Source organism: Solanum stenotomum, chromosome 12 (assembly GCF_019186545.1).
Source record: "Solanum stenotomum isolate F172 chromosome 12, ASM1918654v1, whole genome shotgun sequence".
Taxonomy (NCBI): Eukaryota; Viridiplantae; Streptophyta; class Magnoliopsida; order Solanales; family Solanaceae; genus Solanum; species Solanum stenotomum.
Window position 1 is genome coordinate 50,518,328 of NC_064293.1, and position 15,767 is coordinate 50,534,094.

The 15,767-nt window shown below is 35.4% G+C and overlaps 1 protein-coding gene across 3 annotated transcripts in view; it reads right to left on the reverse strand.

The window, feature by feature from the left end:
• LOC125846570 (transportin MOS14) overlaps positions 1–15,767 on the reverse strand; it is a 75,169-nt gene that overhangs the window by 20,922 nt on the left and 38,480 nt on the right. For all 3 annotated transcript variants that reach the window (XM_049526094.1, XM_049526093.1, XM_049526095.1), the window contains 5 exons: positions 13,924–14,004; positions 10,256–10,369; positions 9,943–10,022; positions 2,831–2,966; positions 2,175–2,324 (listed from right to left, as the gene is read on the reverse strand). In XM_049526094.1, the coding sequence (XP_049382051.1) occupies positions 2,175–2,324; positions 2,831–2,966; positions 9,943–10,022; positions 10,256–10,369; positions 13,924–14,004 (561 nt within the window). The remainder of the gene's footprint in view (positions 1–2,174; positions 2,325–2,830; positions 2,967–9,942; positions 10,023–10,255; positions 10,370–13,923; positions 14,005–15,767) is intronic.

Here is a 15,767-nt window from a genome sequence, read left to right on the forward strand (position 1 = left end):
ATCTGAGCTTGATCAATATTTGATGGATAATGTAGAGAAGCCAAAAGATTTTAATATCTTGACTTGGTGGAAAGCTTCATCGAATAGATATCCAACTATTTCAAAAATGGCAAGGGATGTTCTTTCTATTCCCGTGTCCACTGTTGCATCTGAATCAGCCTTCAGTACAGGTGGTCGTATTCTTGATTCATATCGGAGTTCTTTATCACCAAAGACAGTAGAAGCTCTTATTTGCACTCAACAATGGATACGGTCACCTTCTAAAGAATTGAAGGTTCAAGATTATTTGGAGGAAGTTCAGAAAATTGAAGAAGTTAAAAAAGGTCATTTACTAATTTAATTCTTAATTCTCCATCCTTGATATTAATTTTCTACTTTGAAAACAACTTTATGCTAGTTGCTATCTAACAAACAATATCTAATTACTCATTTATGTGCTAATAATTATTTTCCTTACAGAATGTCCAAGTGCTCCTTTGAGTATCGATTAGTTTAATGAAGTAGCTTTTTGCATATCTTTTGATATATAGGTATTTCCTTTCCCTTTATTGAAATAGCATTTTACAGTTCTTTATTATCTAACAAAGTTAATTTTACAAGTCTAGTTACTCGTTCACGTGCTGATAATTTTCTTTCTTTCAGAATGTATGTCTAGGTGACCTTTTGAGTATATATTAGTTTGGATGAAGAAAATATGCAGCTGGATCATGGTAGTTGAAGATTATTGGAGTAGTTTTGCAGTTCTTTTGTTGGGTTTTTAAGAGGATATTTTACAAACATAATGTGAAGTGTTGTGTTTTTAATTTTCAATGTTAAATAGACTTATTTTTTATAAGATATTTGCTCCTGTTGATCATGTGAGGATCTTGATAATCAAAACTTGTAGAAATCAGATTGAAATGAAATGGTTATTGATTTCTGCTATTCTGAAGTTTTGATGGGAAGGGCTGGTGATCATTATACTTTTCTTTTGCCGAAAGAGTGTACCTTATAAATCATCTGTTTTTCTTCCTTGTTTGGAAGAATATTTACATATAAAAGTATTGATTTTGAATAATAAAAAAAAAAAGATTACATATTTGTTTACACATGTAAGCAAATATGTAATCAAAGAGTTTAAGTAATTTGTTTGACAAATATGTGTTACAGATGAAAAGATTTTGTTTGACAGATATTTGCTTTAGTCTGCATTAAATTGGCCAGAAAGCAAATAGTTGTCCAAATGTAGAATAAAGGCAATTCTTGTACTAAAAACACCTCCAGCTTGTACAAAATGAAGATGGATAGATGAATATTGGCTTCTCCTATTGTAAAACTTAAACACTCTTTAAAAAAACGGATAAAACCGAAAGAACCGAATAAAACCGAAACCGAAAAAACTTATTTATATTGGTTTGATTTGGTTTATAAACTTAATAAACCGACATAATTGGTTTGGTTTTTTTTTATAAAAAACCAAACCAACCCGACCTATGTACACCCCTAGTGGTGGTAGTTTCTTGTTTCTTTGATTTTTGTTACTATTTATTCTTCTTTATACTTCGATTATCGTATTATTTTGTTATAGTTACTGCTCCTTTTAAGCTTGCTTTGTCTTGTCGTGTTTAGTACTTTTCCTTGGTTTCTTCACTCCTATTATTTTCTTAAAACGAGGGTCTATCGAAAACAACCTCTCTTCCTCCCAAGATAGGGGTAAGGTTCGGCGTACACACTACCTTCCCCAGCCCCACTTGTGGGATTACACTAGGTATCTTGTTTTTGTTGTACTTTATAAAAATATGAATTTCATTTTATAAAAATATTAAAGTTGATAATTGGTCCATACATCGCACTCACAAAAATAAGACATAACTTTAGGCGGTATTGCGACAAGGAGACCTATGTTACTTGGAATCTCCAATAATGTTGCCTCACCTGAGTTGAATACTTTAAAAATACACTATTGAAGTATCTGACACACACACATTGATATTTTTGAAGAATCCGAGCTACATAGAAGGAGACTAGGTGACACAACTCAAACAAGATTATTTAATACGAAATGTTGAAAGAACTTCAAAATAGTACGGGGAAAAAGAGAGATACAACACTCTTTATAGAACCACCATATAGTTATACACTGTTATAAGTTCATGACATGAAAGAGATACAAGAAAAGAAGAAGATGAACTTACTAGTTTGCCAATAGCTTCGTAGCAAGGTGAGACCAACCTAGCCAACAAATTATTCTTCAGCTCCTTGTTAGGAAGGGAACCAAGTATCAAGGTAATCGCGCTGACTACTTTTTCTTCATCCTCTAGAGGCAAATGCCTTTCATCCAAACTCTAAAAAAATATGTCAAACACAAGGAACAAGAGAAACAATAGCAATTGCACTTTAATTATCACTCCAATAAATGATAAACCAAACTTACAGATCCAAGAAATGAGAAATATCTATACGAATTATTAAAAGGTAAACAATTGTGTTTATCAAATTTTTTGTCCTAAAATACCCCTCCAATCACCCCAACTATCAAGACAAAGAAAAAGTCGATAAGGTCATAATATTGAAATGGATAGCTATACTTTCAACTCCTCTCACTCTCTAAATCAACTATCATATGCTTTTTTCTTTCCAATTTTAATTTTCATTAAATTTCAATAAACTATGAACATGTACAAGTGCATGACATTTAGTCAATATTATTGGAAATTCATTTCAAACCAATGTCTTAATAACTAAAAACTATTTTTACCTGAAAATTACTGCAATACAAAATTACTTGAACAAAGACCAAGGACCTTCAAGTAAAAATATTTTGATACACCATACTGTTTATAGGACAAACCTCTCCAATCCAAAGTAAGATCTCCAAACTTGAATGTTCATACATAGGGGTAGCGGCATCTTCACATAACTTGAGCAAAGCACTGGCACAAGCTGCTGAACATAAGGGTTCTGAGATGCCCGTTGCAAGAAATAATCTGAAAATAACATATTAAGATATCACTACAACATCAACAGGAATGCTCATGGACAAGGTACAACAAATGCCACCCAAAAACAAGGGGAAAAAAGAGGTATGTGGTTGATAATGGTAGTCTTTTTTAATGCTTTCACCACACAAATAGAAAGAAAAACTTTGCAGAAGAAATGGGTCACGAGGACTGTCAGAGGAAGAGTACGAAGAGAAGAGGGCAATTCATGGTATTATACAAACAACTGTAGAAAAAGTATGTCGCGAAAAAAGGATGTAGGGAATCAATTTTAACCAAATAGGAGCCATGGAATGAGGAAATGGAACACGGGAGTTTTCAAAAGAGGAAGTTTGGAAGCAGGCTAGACATATGCTGTGGGGATAATTTCCCAGACCCATTCGGTGAAGCTTTCTTCTAGCAGTGTTGGAGCAGAGTAAACAAAAATTACATAGTACTCACTCCATTCATTTTATATCCCTTGAAAAGTTGATAAGAGTAACAGTATCTTTTTGAATTGCCATTGTAACAAAGAAAGAAGGGGCTGTTCCATTAGAGAATTTGACCCGTAAGTTCTGTTGAAAATCAACAAAAAATAACGTAGTTTTGTATTATAATGTCACCAAAGTCATTATGTTTCAAAATAGTATCCTAATAATTGAATATTGTAGAATATTTTATATGACATTCTAGGATACTCTAATTAAATGTACAAATATATTTAGATACCTTTGTATGAGTAGATAATAACTGCTTACATATTGTAAGTAGAGAATAACTACTTTATCTTAATGTACTAGATTAAGTACATAAGATTCAAGAAACTCATGTTCAGTAATGTCAAAATCAAGTTTTATACATCTCTGGTGTTCAGTCTTTTATTTCTTTACATGGTATCAGAGCACTGGATCTTTGTAGAGACTCAAATAAAGCTAACCTACTAGCCGGCAGCCTTGCACTGCTGCAAGTCGGATGATTCTTTTTTCTATTGAGCATCTGGAACTACTACTTTTTCCCACTGCCAGCACAACTCCCGCTTCCATAATCCGGCATCTCTCTCTCTCTCTCTCTCAAGTAGGGGTGTTCGATTAAAAACCAAATTGAAAATCAAATCAAACTAACTTTAAATTTTTCTTAGACATATTAGTGATCCTTGCTTATAACATAATATTTAATGACTATTATAGAGGATAGATTTATGCTTATTTAAATGCTTGATTCTAACGTGTATGCCACTTTCTTAGCATGTGCTGTTTTCAATTTCACAAAAGTTTTATTAAGGTCATGTATTTTTTTCAGACTTTGAGATATTGTTTTACCAACTATTCTTAAAAGTAGGTGAAACATATCATATTTAGGTTTCATATTGAGTTTTGCATCCATATTGAAGATTTCAAGAGTCATTTGTTTATCCTTTTTAAATATCAACATTTGGTTAGGCTTAAAATTATATAACTGTAAGATATATTAATGGAGGGGAACAATTATCATATATTACAAAGAGAATTTTTCACATTAGAATATTTTAGTAGATCACAAAACTGGCTTGATTCATGGAAAAGTTTATTCATGACTTAATAGATTGAATGGGTTGAATTTGTATAGCATGTGCACTGAAAAGAAAATAATCAAAAAAGACCAAACCAGTAAAAAACCAAAAAATAGTTGGTTTGGGTTTAGTTTCGATGAAAACCAGACCATGAACACCCCAACACTTAGGCTACCAACATTGTTCCTATCTAAAAGCCGATACCACTCCTCTCTCAATTATTGACACTAATATTTCTCTCCGACAATCGATGCCACTCCTCTCTGTAGTGATTCATCACTTTTCTCGGAAAAAGAAAGAAAGAAAGGGTGATGCAAGATTATTGGGGGTAAGAGGGAGGATATTGCATGATCACACAAATACAACGAGGGAAAGTAGATCAAGAGGTCTAGTGCATCTACCTAATATATGTGTACCATGCTTGTGCCACTGTCAATGAACTATACCGCTATCCCAAATAAGTTGGGATCGGACATATGAACCCTCTATATTCATTGACCTCTATTTACGTACATAGAGACATCAGGGAAGCAGTAGAAGGTTGGAGTGAGTGGAAAGTTGACAAAGCCAACAGGAAAACCCAGCAAGTATATTTTGGTGCCTTTGGCAAGAAAGGAATCACAAATGTTTTGATGCCATATCAACTCCAAGCTACTCTTTGGAAGCTAAAGGCCTTTTGTATCTTTTTAGTTAGAACACTCATTCCCTTGTAAATGATGTTGTCTCCCTCCTAGATTTCATCAGTTCACTTACTCCAGTTTAACCCATATACCTTTTGTTATTTTGTTAGCTTCCTGGGCTGAGTTCTGTAACAATGTATTGGAGCCAACATTTACTTGTTTTTGTAACTATGAATCTTCATAAAGCCAACAATAAAAACACCTTATTTCATCCAAAAAAAAAAAGAAGGCGAAGGTACATTTCATCCTAAAAACTATATCATTTACCTTCTACGGCGAATAAGGGATTCATCAGATCTCACACTTAACCTTGGACACTATTTCTTTGTTTCTATTGTGTTCTATCTTCAGCTACGTATGCATTGATTCTAAGAAATTTTAACTCTTTTGAAATAACTTTCCTCCATACGTTTCAGGTCTGCCTCATCCTCTACTATTGCATAATTGGTTATAATTACATTGGTCATCAACCAATTGTTGTGGCAGAAAAATCACATAGGTTATGGAGGAATTTTTCTGCGGATATGACTAAGGAGGATTTCAATGTAATAACGTAGATACACAATTCAATAATTTTCTTCTCCAATATTTCTCTCACAAGGTATCAGAGCTTCTACGATCCTGGTAGAGAATCAAAGAGCTTTCGCTCCGAGGGACGGCTATGACCCATATATATCGCCTGTCTGACCAATAGCCAAAGATATATGCATGAACCCTACATTCAGGAGAAGAAAACTCAGTCGGACAGGTCACCGTGTGACAATTTCTGGTGACTTTCTAGACTGTTTGGTGTCAACCCCATATTTATTAGTGTTTGTGTAGAGCATCGTGCATCATTCCGGTGACTACTTTCTCAAATCGAATGTGCGTAGCACCGTGCATCTTTCTGGTGACTACATTCCTATATCTGATTTCTGTAGCACTGTGCATCATTCTAGTGACTCTTTTCTCATATCTCATTTGTGTAGCACCATTCACCATTCTGGTGACTACTTTCTCATATTGAATTTGCATAGCACCATGCATTTTTTCGATGACTACTTTCTCATATCTGATTTGTGTAGCACCGTGCATCTTTTTAGACTGCTTTCTCATATCTGAGTTGCGTGGCACCATGCATCTTTCTGGACTGCTTTCTCATATCTAAGTTGTGAAACACCGTACGTCTTTTTATGTAAGACCTCGGAATCTAGTAGTCTAAGCTAGGGGCTAAGTGTCAAGTCACTAGACAGAGATTTGAGCCTGAGCACCCTTCACGAGGACCCATACAGGCCGTGAAGGGCACCACGAGTCGTGGTGGGTCACAGTAGCTAGCCAAGGAAGCCTCACCTCCCACGACCACCATGACGGGTCGTGGTGATGTTCGTGAAAGGCTAGGCAGTAAGCATGCTTAGGTAGCCTTCTCCCACGAGCCACTTGATGGCTCGTGAAGGCCTTGACAACTCGTGGAGGTGGGCGTGTGGGGAAGATGAGTTCAAGGGTGGCAACCCAAGCCACTGGTTTAGGACCACGGCTCGTGAAGAGCCTCGTGAAGGTAGGTCGGAAGCTTTTAGTTAAGGGGCATATGGGTCTTCTCCATATTTAATTAAATCAAAGCCATGTCGTTTTACGACATGCCTATGACCCCTGTATAAGTGATTTTAACCCCAAAATTCACTTATTCAAGTCATTCTCTTAAAATCACCAAAAGAATTGGGTTCTTCCTCTCCAAAATATTTCTCTCTCTAGAACTTGAAGAAGAAGAAAGGGTTGAAGCTAAGGTCAAAGTCAAGGTCAAGTCTCCATTCCTTAAGCATTTGTGGGCTTTGATAGCAAGGTATGATAGCTTTTCATCCATGGAGCCCCTAAGTTCTCCCAATTAAAAAGTAGAAATTCCCCATTTGAGTTAGGGTTTTCTTCCAAGTAATGGGCCTTTGTGAATGTTGATTCAATTGATGGAATTAGGATTGTTTATGCATGAATTGAGAGGATTACATGCTTTTATGATGAATTTCCATGTACCCATGCCTAACCCATGATTCTAAGTAGAAATTGATGTAGATGGGTTTTATGCCATAAAAGGAGAAATTATGGGTTTAGATGTATTCTTATAGGATTGATAAGATACATTAGAATTGCTTTGAGATTGAAGCATATATGATGATTTATGATTAGAATTGCTTGATATTGAAGCATATATGATGATTTATGATATGAAGGGCTTTGAGAGTGAAGCTTATGCATTAATTGTGAATTGTTGATGTGATCGATTGTGGAAGGGAATTTCCCACATGATTTCTTCTATGTATGTATGAATGTGAAAGTTTCACATTGAATGATTCTAGGTTGAAAGGATTGTTCACCTAAAATGAATCTAAGTTAAGAAGGCTATAAAATTGATGAGGCAAAGAGGTGATTACCCTTGATCTCCATATGAGAAGGATAAGGGGGCGATTACCCATATTCCCTAAAGTAGGATGAGGGGCAATTACCCATATTCCTTAGAATAGAATAAGAGGCAACTACCCTTATTCCTTGAAGTTGAACAAGAGGCGACTACCCACGTTCCTATGATGTAAAAGACAAGAGGCAAGTGCCCATGGCACATGAATGTTGGACTAGAGGCTAATACCCATGAATTAAAGGTGTCATTATTTCGCTGAAGTAAATCACTCTATCATCCTGGGAGGACATATTCCAAAACCTCGGATTCTTGAGAGGAATAATTTCCTTGAAGGACACATCGTGAATTCAGTGGACTTGAGTTTTCATTCTATCATCTTGGTTTATTATTATAACTTTTGAATACTATTCATGTTTTATTGAATACATATTTAGCAAGTAACAAAATAATAAAAAGTAATTTTATTCATCAATATTGTGAGTATAACTCTGTTCATTCCTTAATTATTCACTGTAAATTTTATCTGTTATTTGAGGACCATTAATAGCATATTTCTCAAATGTAGGTTGATTTGGACAAGATATATTTGATCACGGGGTAAATTTTGAGAAAGGTTGTATTTGATGTCTTGATCTCTTTCTGAATATCCAAGGATCAGTTTATGGGATATTTGAGATGTCATCTTCAAGGGAATAGGTGTCCCTTTTTATAGGCTTGAGCAAGATTTAAGGTAGAATAACCTCCAAGATTTTTATTTTTCTACTTTTTTAGAATTGATTTTTCTTTTTGAAATTGCTAAGACGGCTTGATATATTTTTATTTTTCTACTTAACCATCTCAAGTTTAATCAAATGAGTATCGAAGTAGAACTACCAAAACAATGTATATTTTTTCACATATAGTAAAAGTTTACTTATGATAATATTATTGCATCAGAAGTCATGATCCACAAAATTTATAACACTTTAAAATTTGTTGCTTCCAAATTCAAAGTTAGTGTACATTTTATAATGGCTCCTTGATAGTTTAATTGCTCCATGAAAAAAATCTTGTTATTTGCTTAAGTAATAATGTATTTTGTAATTGTAATTGATACGGATACACATTGCTACCCCCTTAAAAAAAAAGAACCGAATGATACATGATTTTGAAAGCTTGTGTTTGTTCATGATAAATTTGAATGTGCATCAATTTTTTTTTGCAGGGGACCTTTGTGAGGGACTTTCACAAATTATTTTTCAATTATTCTTTGTATTGTGAAGGAACATTTTGACGTCACGTGACTGTTGATTTGTCTTAGATATATCACATATACATAATTTGATATGCACGTGCAACACATGTATCGAGAAACTAGTAAGAATAAATGTGTGAAAATTCGAGGGAGGATGTGGACCATCCATTATTGCACTCAGCCCCGACATTGGTTGAACCTTCTTAGAATCATTGGACAACTATTAAGCTGGAAATTTAGGAGAAAAAAGAGAAGTGTAGGGAGTGGCACGTTGATGTGACTACCAGGAAAGAACGGAATTGAAGAGCTTTTCAAGGGGTTGAAAACCTTTGTACGTATTACACAAAATCTTGCTCTTCTTTTTAAGCTGTAAACTTGCTAAGCACCTAAGAGATCCCAATTAGTACAAATGACTTGGTGCATTTTGCAGAGATTTGTGTGAAACAATCCCGAAGAGGTTTAAAAAAAAAAGCAATGCAGAATCAAGTTGGTTTAAATAAAACAAAACTCCAGAAAGAACAGCCACCAGCAATTTTTTCGAGAGAGAAAAGTGCAATCTCCAAAAAGCTAATTAAAACCCACAAGATCTCGTTATAGAACCCTACCAAAAACTATAGCTGAAGTTTTAAAATTACCTTGACCATTAAGGCATAACACATAGATAGACACCTTAACTCATTATAGAACCCTACCAAAAACTATAGCTGAAGTTTTTAAGTTACCCTCACTATTAATTTTAAGGCATAACACATAGATAGGCACCTTAACTTGGCCTTAACTGGCAAGTAAACACCCTAACTTTGAGAATGTACATCTACACAACTCAACTTGGTTTAAGTTGGCTCCATAACAAGGCATTGCACGCGTGTTTATGGGGGCCAACTTAAACCAAGTTGAGGTGTCTAGATGTGCATTCTCAAAGTTGGGGTGCTTACTTGACAGTTGAGGCCAAATTGAGACCAAGTTAAGGTGTCTATCTATGCAGTAGAGCAATACAAAAAGGTTTGAAACCAACGCCTACAGCTTAAAAAATACATCAGAAACTAAAACAAAGCCTAAACTGATAAGACATGACCTGCTTCAGCACCGTATTTTCGGTTTCTATTTTATTTGACAAAATATGGAAAGAGAATTCTTACAGCAAAGATCTGGCATTAGTTTGACAAGACGATATCCACTTCGAATAGGAAGCAACAACCTCTGCAGCTGATTTATATACCTGGAACATCAACAAAAGAAATGGAACATAATTAAAGAGAGGAGGAGGTCAATCAAAAAGTACTACACATTGTCATAACTCAAACCTAATGAAGCAAATAGTTAGTCCAGAATCACTGTCTACAAAATTTTCAGTATGTTTCTCTTTCTTCCAAACAACTTCATCTATTCTAGCATCCCCCTTTGGCAACGAGGATAAGAGAAACAAGAAAAATCGACTAAGATAACACATACAAGTTTCATGAAGCCCTTAGCATCATCCTGTGGCGTACTAGATAAAATTGTGACCAACTGAATAACAAATGAGAAATCAATGTCATGGGTCTCCGTGATAATAACTTCAGCTATCTGAAAAAGAAAAGAAATCACACAGTGAACTTCCTAGCATGATCAAGTTCGTGTCCTTTTCATAAATGAAAACTGAATAGTGATCATTAAAAGAGAAACAACATGATTTGAGCATGCAAATCACAAGTGAAGCCAATGAAGAGCGCAGAAAGCATGACACACTAATGTCAAATTACCTGTTCTTTTATAATCAAATCATGCAGCACACAAAGGATTGCTGAAAACAGCTAGACCTCGAAAAAAGAAAAAGATCTCTACAGAAAATACAAGTACATGATCACAAACTACAGCTGAAAATCATGCATGTACTCCAACAGAACAAAAGAATGTAAAGAAGAATTTGCTTAGAGATATCTCAAGGAAGCATTGTGATCACAAGAGCGTACAAAGGAAGGAGTGACTTCAATCACTTACTATTACATCGTAAGATTGTTGATGCCAGGGAATTTAATGGCTGGCATCCTGGCGCAGACAAAGATCTGATTGCGGGGCAGGAGAGAAGAGAGTTGGGCAGTAGCATCTCAAGAAAATACTGATTGTATGGATTTGTATCTCTAATTAGTTAGAAACATTTTGCGAAAAAAATTATAAATATATATTTAATTTATTTTCATGATGGTGGTGTCCTAGCCAGCTTGCGCACACCTGGTGTGCTTTGTATTAGTTTCACAAAATGAAAGAAAGTATAAATAACATTTTGAAGTGATTCCTACTATGGCAAAGTACTGAACACAAAATTAGTTTCAAAAATAAGAAAAAAGGTTTGTTAAGTATCTTTGGGAATTGAAGTCACAAGGCTCAAGAAACTTACCTTCTCATTTAAGAGGAATAATGACCCGAAGTTATTGGTTGAAATGGAAAAATCAGGGGAAAGCCTTGCAGTGCACTTGTGACAACCAACTTACAACTTATGGCAGAGGGAGTTCATTGTTTAAAGATCTTGAGATGCACAGATGATTAGCTGGGAAGTTAAAACCATCTTACAGAATGTGACTTGACACTGCTTACTAGGGCAGTGTGATCTGAATATTCATGTCTACTCCAACTAGTAATCATTAGGAGACTTTGGGCCAAATCGTGTGTCACTTCGAAGGAACACCTGCCGCAGTCTGTTATATAGAAACCACTTGGGTGTTGTTCTAGATGAAAATCGGAGGGGATCTAAAGTTTTCCGGGGAACAAGAGGATACAGATCTTGTAGGAGATAATTCGGTGTAGTATAGAAAGTAAGAATTAGTGGTAGTCCCCTGATCTAGTGTTGAATCAAAGTAATGAGCTATGTCATAATCCATTTGCAAGGTAATGTAGATATGCAGTTGACAGATGAGGTTAGTCTTAAGACAACTCAACCTGCTAAGTTGTAGTGTGATAATCGTGATGCTCTCTATATTGCTTCTAATTTGGCCCTTCACAAGGTAGGAGTAAGGTTGCATACACACCACCCTCCCCAGACCCCACTTGTGGATTTCACTAGGTACGTTGTTGGTGTTTACGAAAAGATATAACAGAAGATTATCTTGATGAGACATATCATGACAGGAGAACAGTTAGGTGATGTCTTCACAAAAGTCCTGCATGGAGCTCTAGTTAACTATGTGTATAACAAGTTGGACATGATTAACATCTAAGATCCAACCTAACACTGTAGTGAAAAGTCAATCAATATGTATTTTGTAGTGCTGATATAGTTAGCATAATTGTAGGTACTTGTATTGCTGGAGAGATTCCAGGGACTTGTCTCTTATTAGTTAAGAGAGATATTAGGAAGAGGCTTATACATAATCTTCCATTCTACCAAATGTGTGAAATATAATCACCTTTAATGGCATATTCTATAAACTAGATGTCAATATGTGTTTACACAAACTGACATGATCATGACAACTAGTGCACAGAAGATACATAGGTATAGCACAGTTGGAGATGACAGATAGAATGACATGGAGGTACTAAGGGATATCACATTTTCTGTACAGAAATATTATGTAGGTCTAGCAGGAGGAAACAAAATGTCAGGTGAAAGACAATATGGAAGTTTGAAGCTCAATTTTACTGGTAACAGCTTTAAGGATATTTCTATCATTTTAACAGAGAAGTGCTTATTGACCTTTTACCAAACATATCAACAACTTATTTTTCAGTTTTAGCACTTCTATTCAAACACGTAATTGCCTATTCATAGATTCAGCCGAAACACTTAGAAGTGTTTTTCAACACTTGGTGCTCAAAAACTACTTAAATTAAGCTAAATCAAATGAGCTCTAAGTAAATAATCCTCTCTCTAAAAACTTGAGCTTTTAGATGAGATGGTCATACAATTCAACATAAAAAGAAGTTTTTATTTTGTGATCGTTTATTGTATAGATAGATAGGTAGCTTACATAAATGATAATGATTATATAAATGTTTTGGCACCATTTGGTGATTTAGTAAAACAACTTCGAATTTATAAAAAAAATACATTTGGACATTTACTTGGGGGTTTATTTTTTTTGATAACCGAGAAATCCATCTGCGACCCGCCCTTTGGACCAATCATAGCCTTCTAAACTCGGTGGATAATGGGCCCGCCCCTCTACCCTTCTCCACTTAAATACCGGGCTTCGCTTTGCATGGTGTGGGACTTGAACCTGCGACCTAATCCACAAATCCTCCACCTTTTGCCACTCGAACTAGGCCTTGGGGGCACATTTACTTGGGGGTTTATTAAGGGAAAAAGGCAAACACCTAACCTAAGATGAAGTTAATGTTTTGACAGAGATTTCAGTGAGTGGGATTTATTGTCAAAAATGTCATAGCAAAGATCATGACCTTTAATCTGTCAAACAATTTGAGGATAACTAAATAAAAATGTCACCAGGTATAATTCAACTTCTAATTATCACGTAGTTCAGCTTTGGACTATAAGAACTTGGATTCTAAGAACATGATTTTAGCATTTCCAAACACATAAATAAGCGATTCATAATTTCAATTAACGACAGTTTTGAGTATACGAGCTTTATAACCAGACATAAGTGGGATCTGCTTTCACCTATGGCAATGCAGTTAAAAGTAGGTGTTAACTACTACGATTGAGACTTTGCTTCTCACAAAGCTGCATGAGTTCATACAGCAGCTAAAATAGTGTCAATGCTCTATGCTTTTAAGTACTAACGTTCTCACTGTTCTGATACACTTCTACCTTACAATGCTACACATACCAATAACAGGAGTATAGACAATCATCCAGCGGGTATTGTCTTATTAGAATCATGCTTCCAACTCTACCAAGCAATTGATGGCTTAAACTATCCAAGGTTGATTGCTGCAGTGACAGTTACAAATGTAAAATATACTGTTGTTCCTGCGATTTCCAGAAGAATTCATGGTTTATTTTCTCTTCTATTTGTCCTTTATGCTTTTTCTTCTCATTTTCTGCTTCAGATTCTGACCTTGTCCCAACGCTAATTAGCAAAACCCACAAAGAATTGAGTATAATAAAAGCATTAAGTAGGAGATGAGAGCAAAACAATGCATATGTTACTGCCAAGGTTTTGGTTCACAGTACTAACCGCATTAAGTGCAAACATTTTAGCTTCCACCTCCTTCCAAGGAATATGTACATTGTTACTGGTCCAACCTCCAAGGAAGATCTGGTATAAAAATAAAAAAGCAAAAGTCATTTCACTAATAGAAGAAAGATAATAAAGTTGCTAACTTGAAAATAAGTTCCAGAGGTATTTGAAAGCCTGTCAAAAGGTGAAAAGAAAAATAATTGTAAAGGAAAACAACCAAATAAGATCATTATTTAGCAGTAAATGCAAATATGACAAGGAGATACTGGGTAGAAAACTAGATACGGATAATTCTTGCATATTTCTGTTGAAGTTAAAGATGAGAGGGTAAAATGGATGGTGCCAGGTATTGATAGGATGAGAAGGAAGAGAGGTGACATACTTGAGCAAACCCAGAAAATACAAAGTGCGAAACAAAACAAAAACAAGTCCAATAAAAAAAAAACGTTGTTTCTCTGGTTAGGTTCAAATTACAGTCAGCTTATATATTTCTGGAATTATCTGGTCTAGTTTTTTGAGTCAAGAATGGAAACTATGGAAAAACTTGTGCAGGAATTTCCAGGATTATACTATGGCTGCTACTCAAAAGAATTTGTGAAATCAGAAACTACTATTTACCAACTTGAACAAAGATAAATAGTCAATAGAACAATCTCAAACAAGGTGAACACTCAAGAGGATAAGAACAATTTAATGCAGCTGGAACTAGAGATCCAGAAGTTAGCTAAGGATGAAGAAACTTCTTGGTGACAAAAATCAAGGTGCTTGTGGCTGAAAGAATGGGATAGAAGCACTAAATATTTCAAAAAAATGGTCAATTCTCACAGAGGGTACAATTACATTGTTAAGTTGCAAGTGGGGAACGTAATCATTGAAGACAAAGAGTAGGTGAAAGAGGTGGTTTTTTATTTCTATCAAGCTTTGTACACTGAAATGAGAACTGGAGGCCTTCTGCAACTTTGATGGTTTGGGAAGCTTGAATGCTAAAGAGAACGAGACCTTTGAACCTAATATGCTTGGACTCGGGTGCAGGTAACCGACGCAGATGTGAATCCAAGGGGTGAATCTGGCAAAATCTAAATTTTTAGATTTGGGGCTACGATTCCAAGTATGGATACGGGTGTTGGAATTCGGCTAAAAAAATCCAAAATTATAAAATAGAGCTATAACGTTATTCTAAATTTTGAAAGATCTTCTAGGTCGTTATTCCCAAGGCCCTCAACTTTTTCTTTCACGCTCTCTGGTTGTTCCCCTCAAAAAAGAAAAAGAAAGTCATTCAAGGCTTTCCACCAACTCTCCTTACAAATCGTTGCTACTGTCTACCAAAAGTCAGAACACAACCGCTTGAATTCTTAGTTTCTCTTCGTTTAGCTTGAAACATGAAACAACGAATATTGACCAAAAGGAAAAGCTAAAAAAAAAAGAGACGAAGGGACTATAATATTTAAGGTATGCCTTTGCTCATGTCTTAAATCTATATTATCTTTTATCAAAATCTCAATTTTCCCCAAAATTTGTCCATGTACTCTAGTCAAAGTATCCAAAGTGGGTTGACATAATCCCACACGTATTCCGCACCCGTCTCTTGTCGACACGGGTGCGGCAGCGAAAATGAAGAGTCCATGCAACTTAGCCTTGAAGATGCTTTTAATGAGGAGAAAGTCTTGAATGCTATTAATTCTTGTGCCCCTGATAAAAACCCCAGTCCTAATGGACTCTCAAAGACTTCTTATCAAAGATGTTGGGGGATTACCAAAAGGGATGTTATGGGAAGCCTCAGTCACTTTCACAGAAATTGTCACATGGTAAAGTCTTTCAATACTTATTGTATTGCACTTATT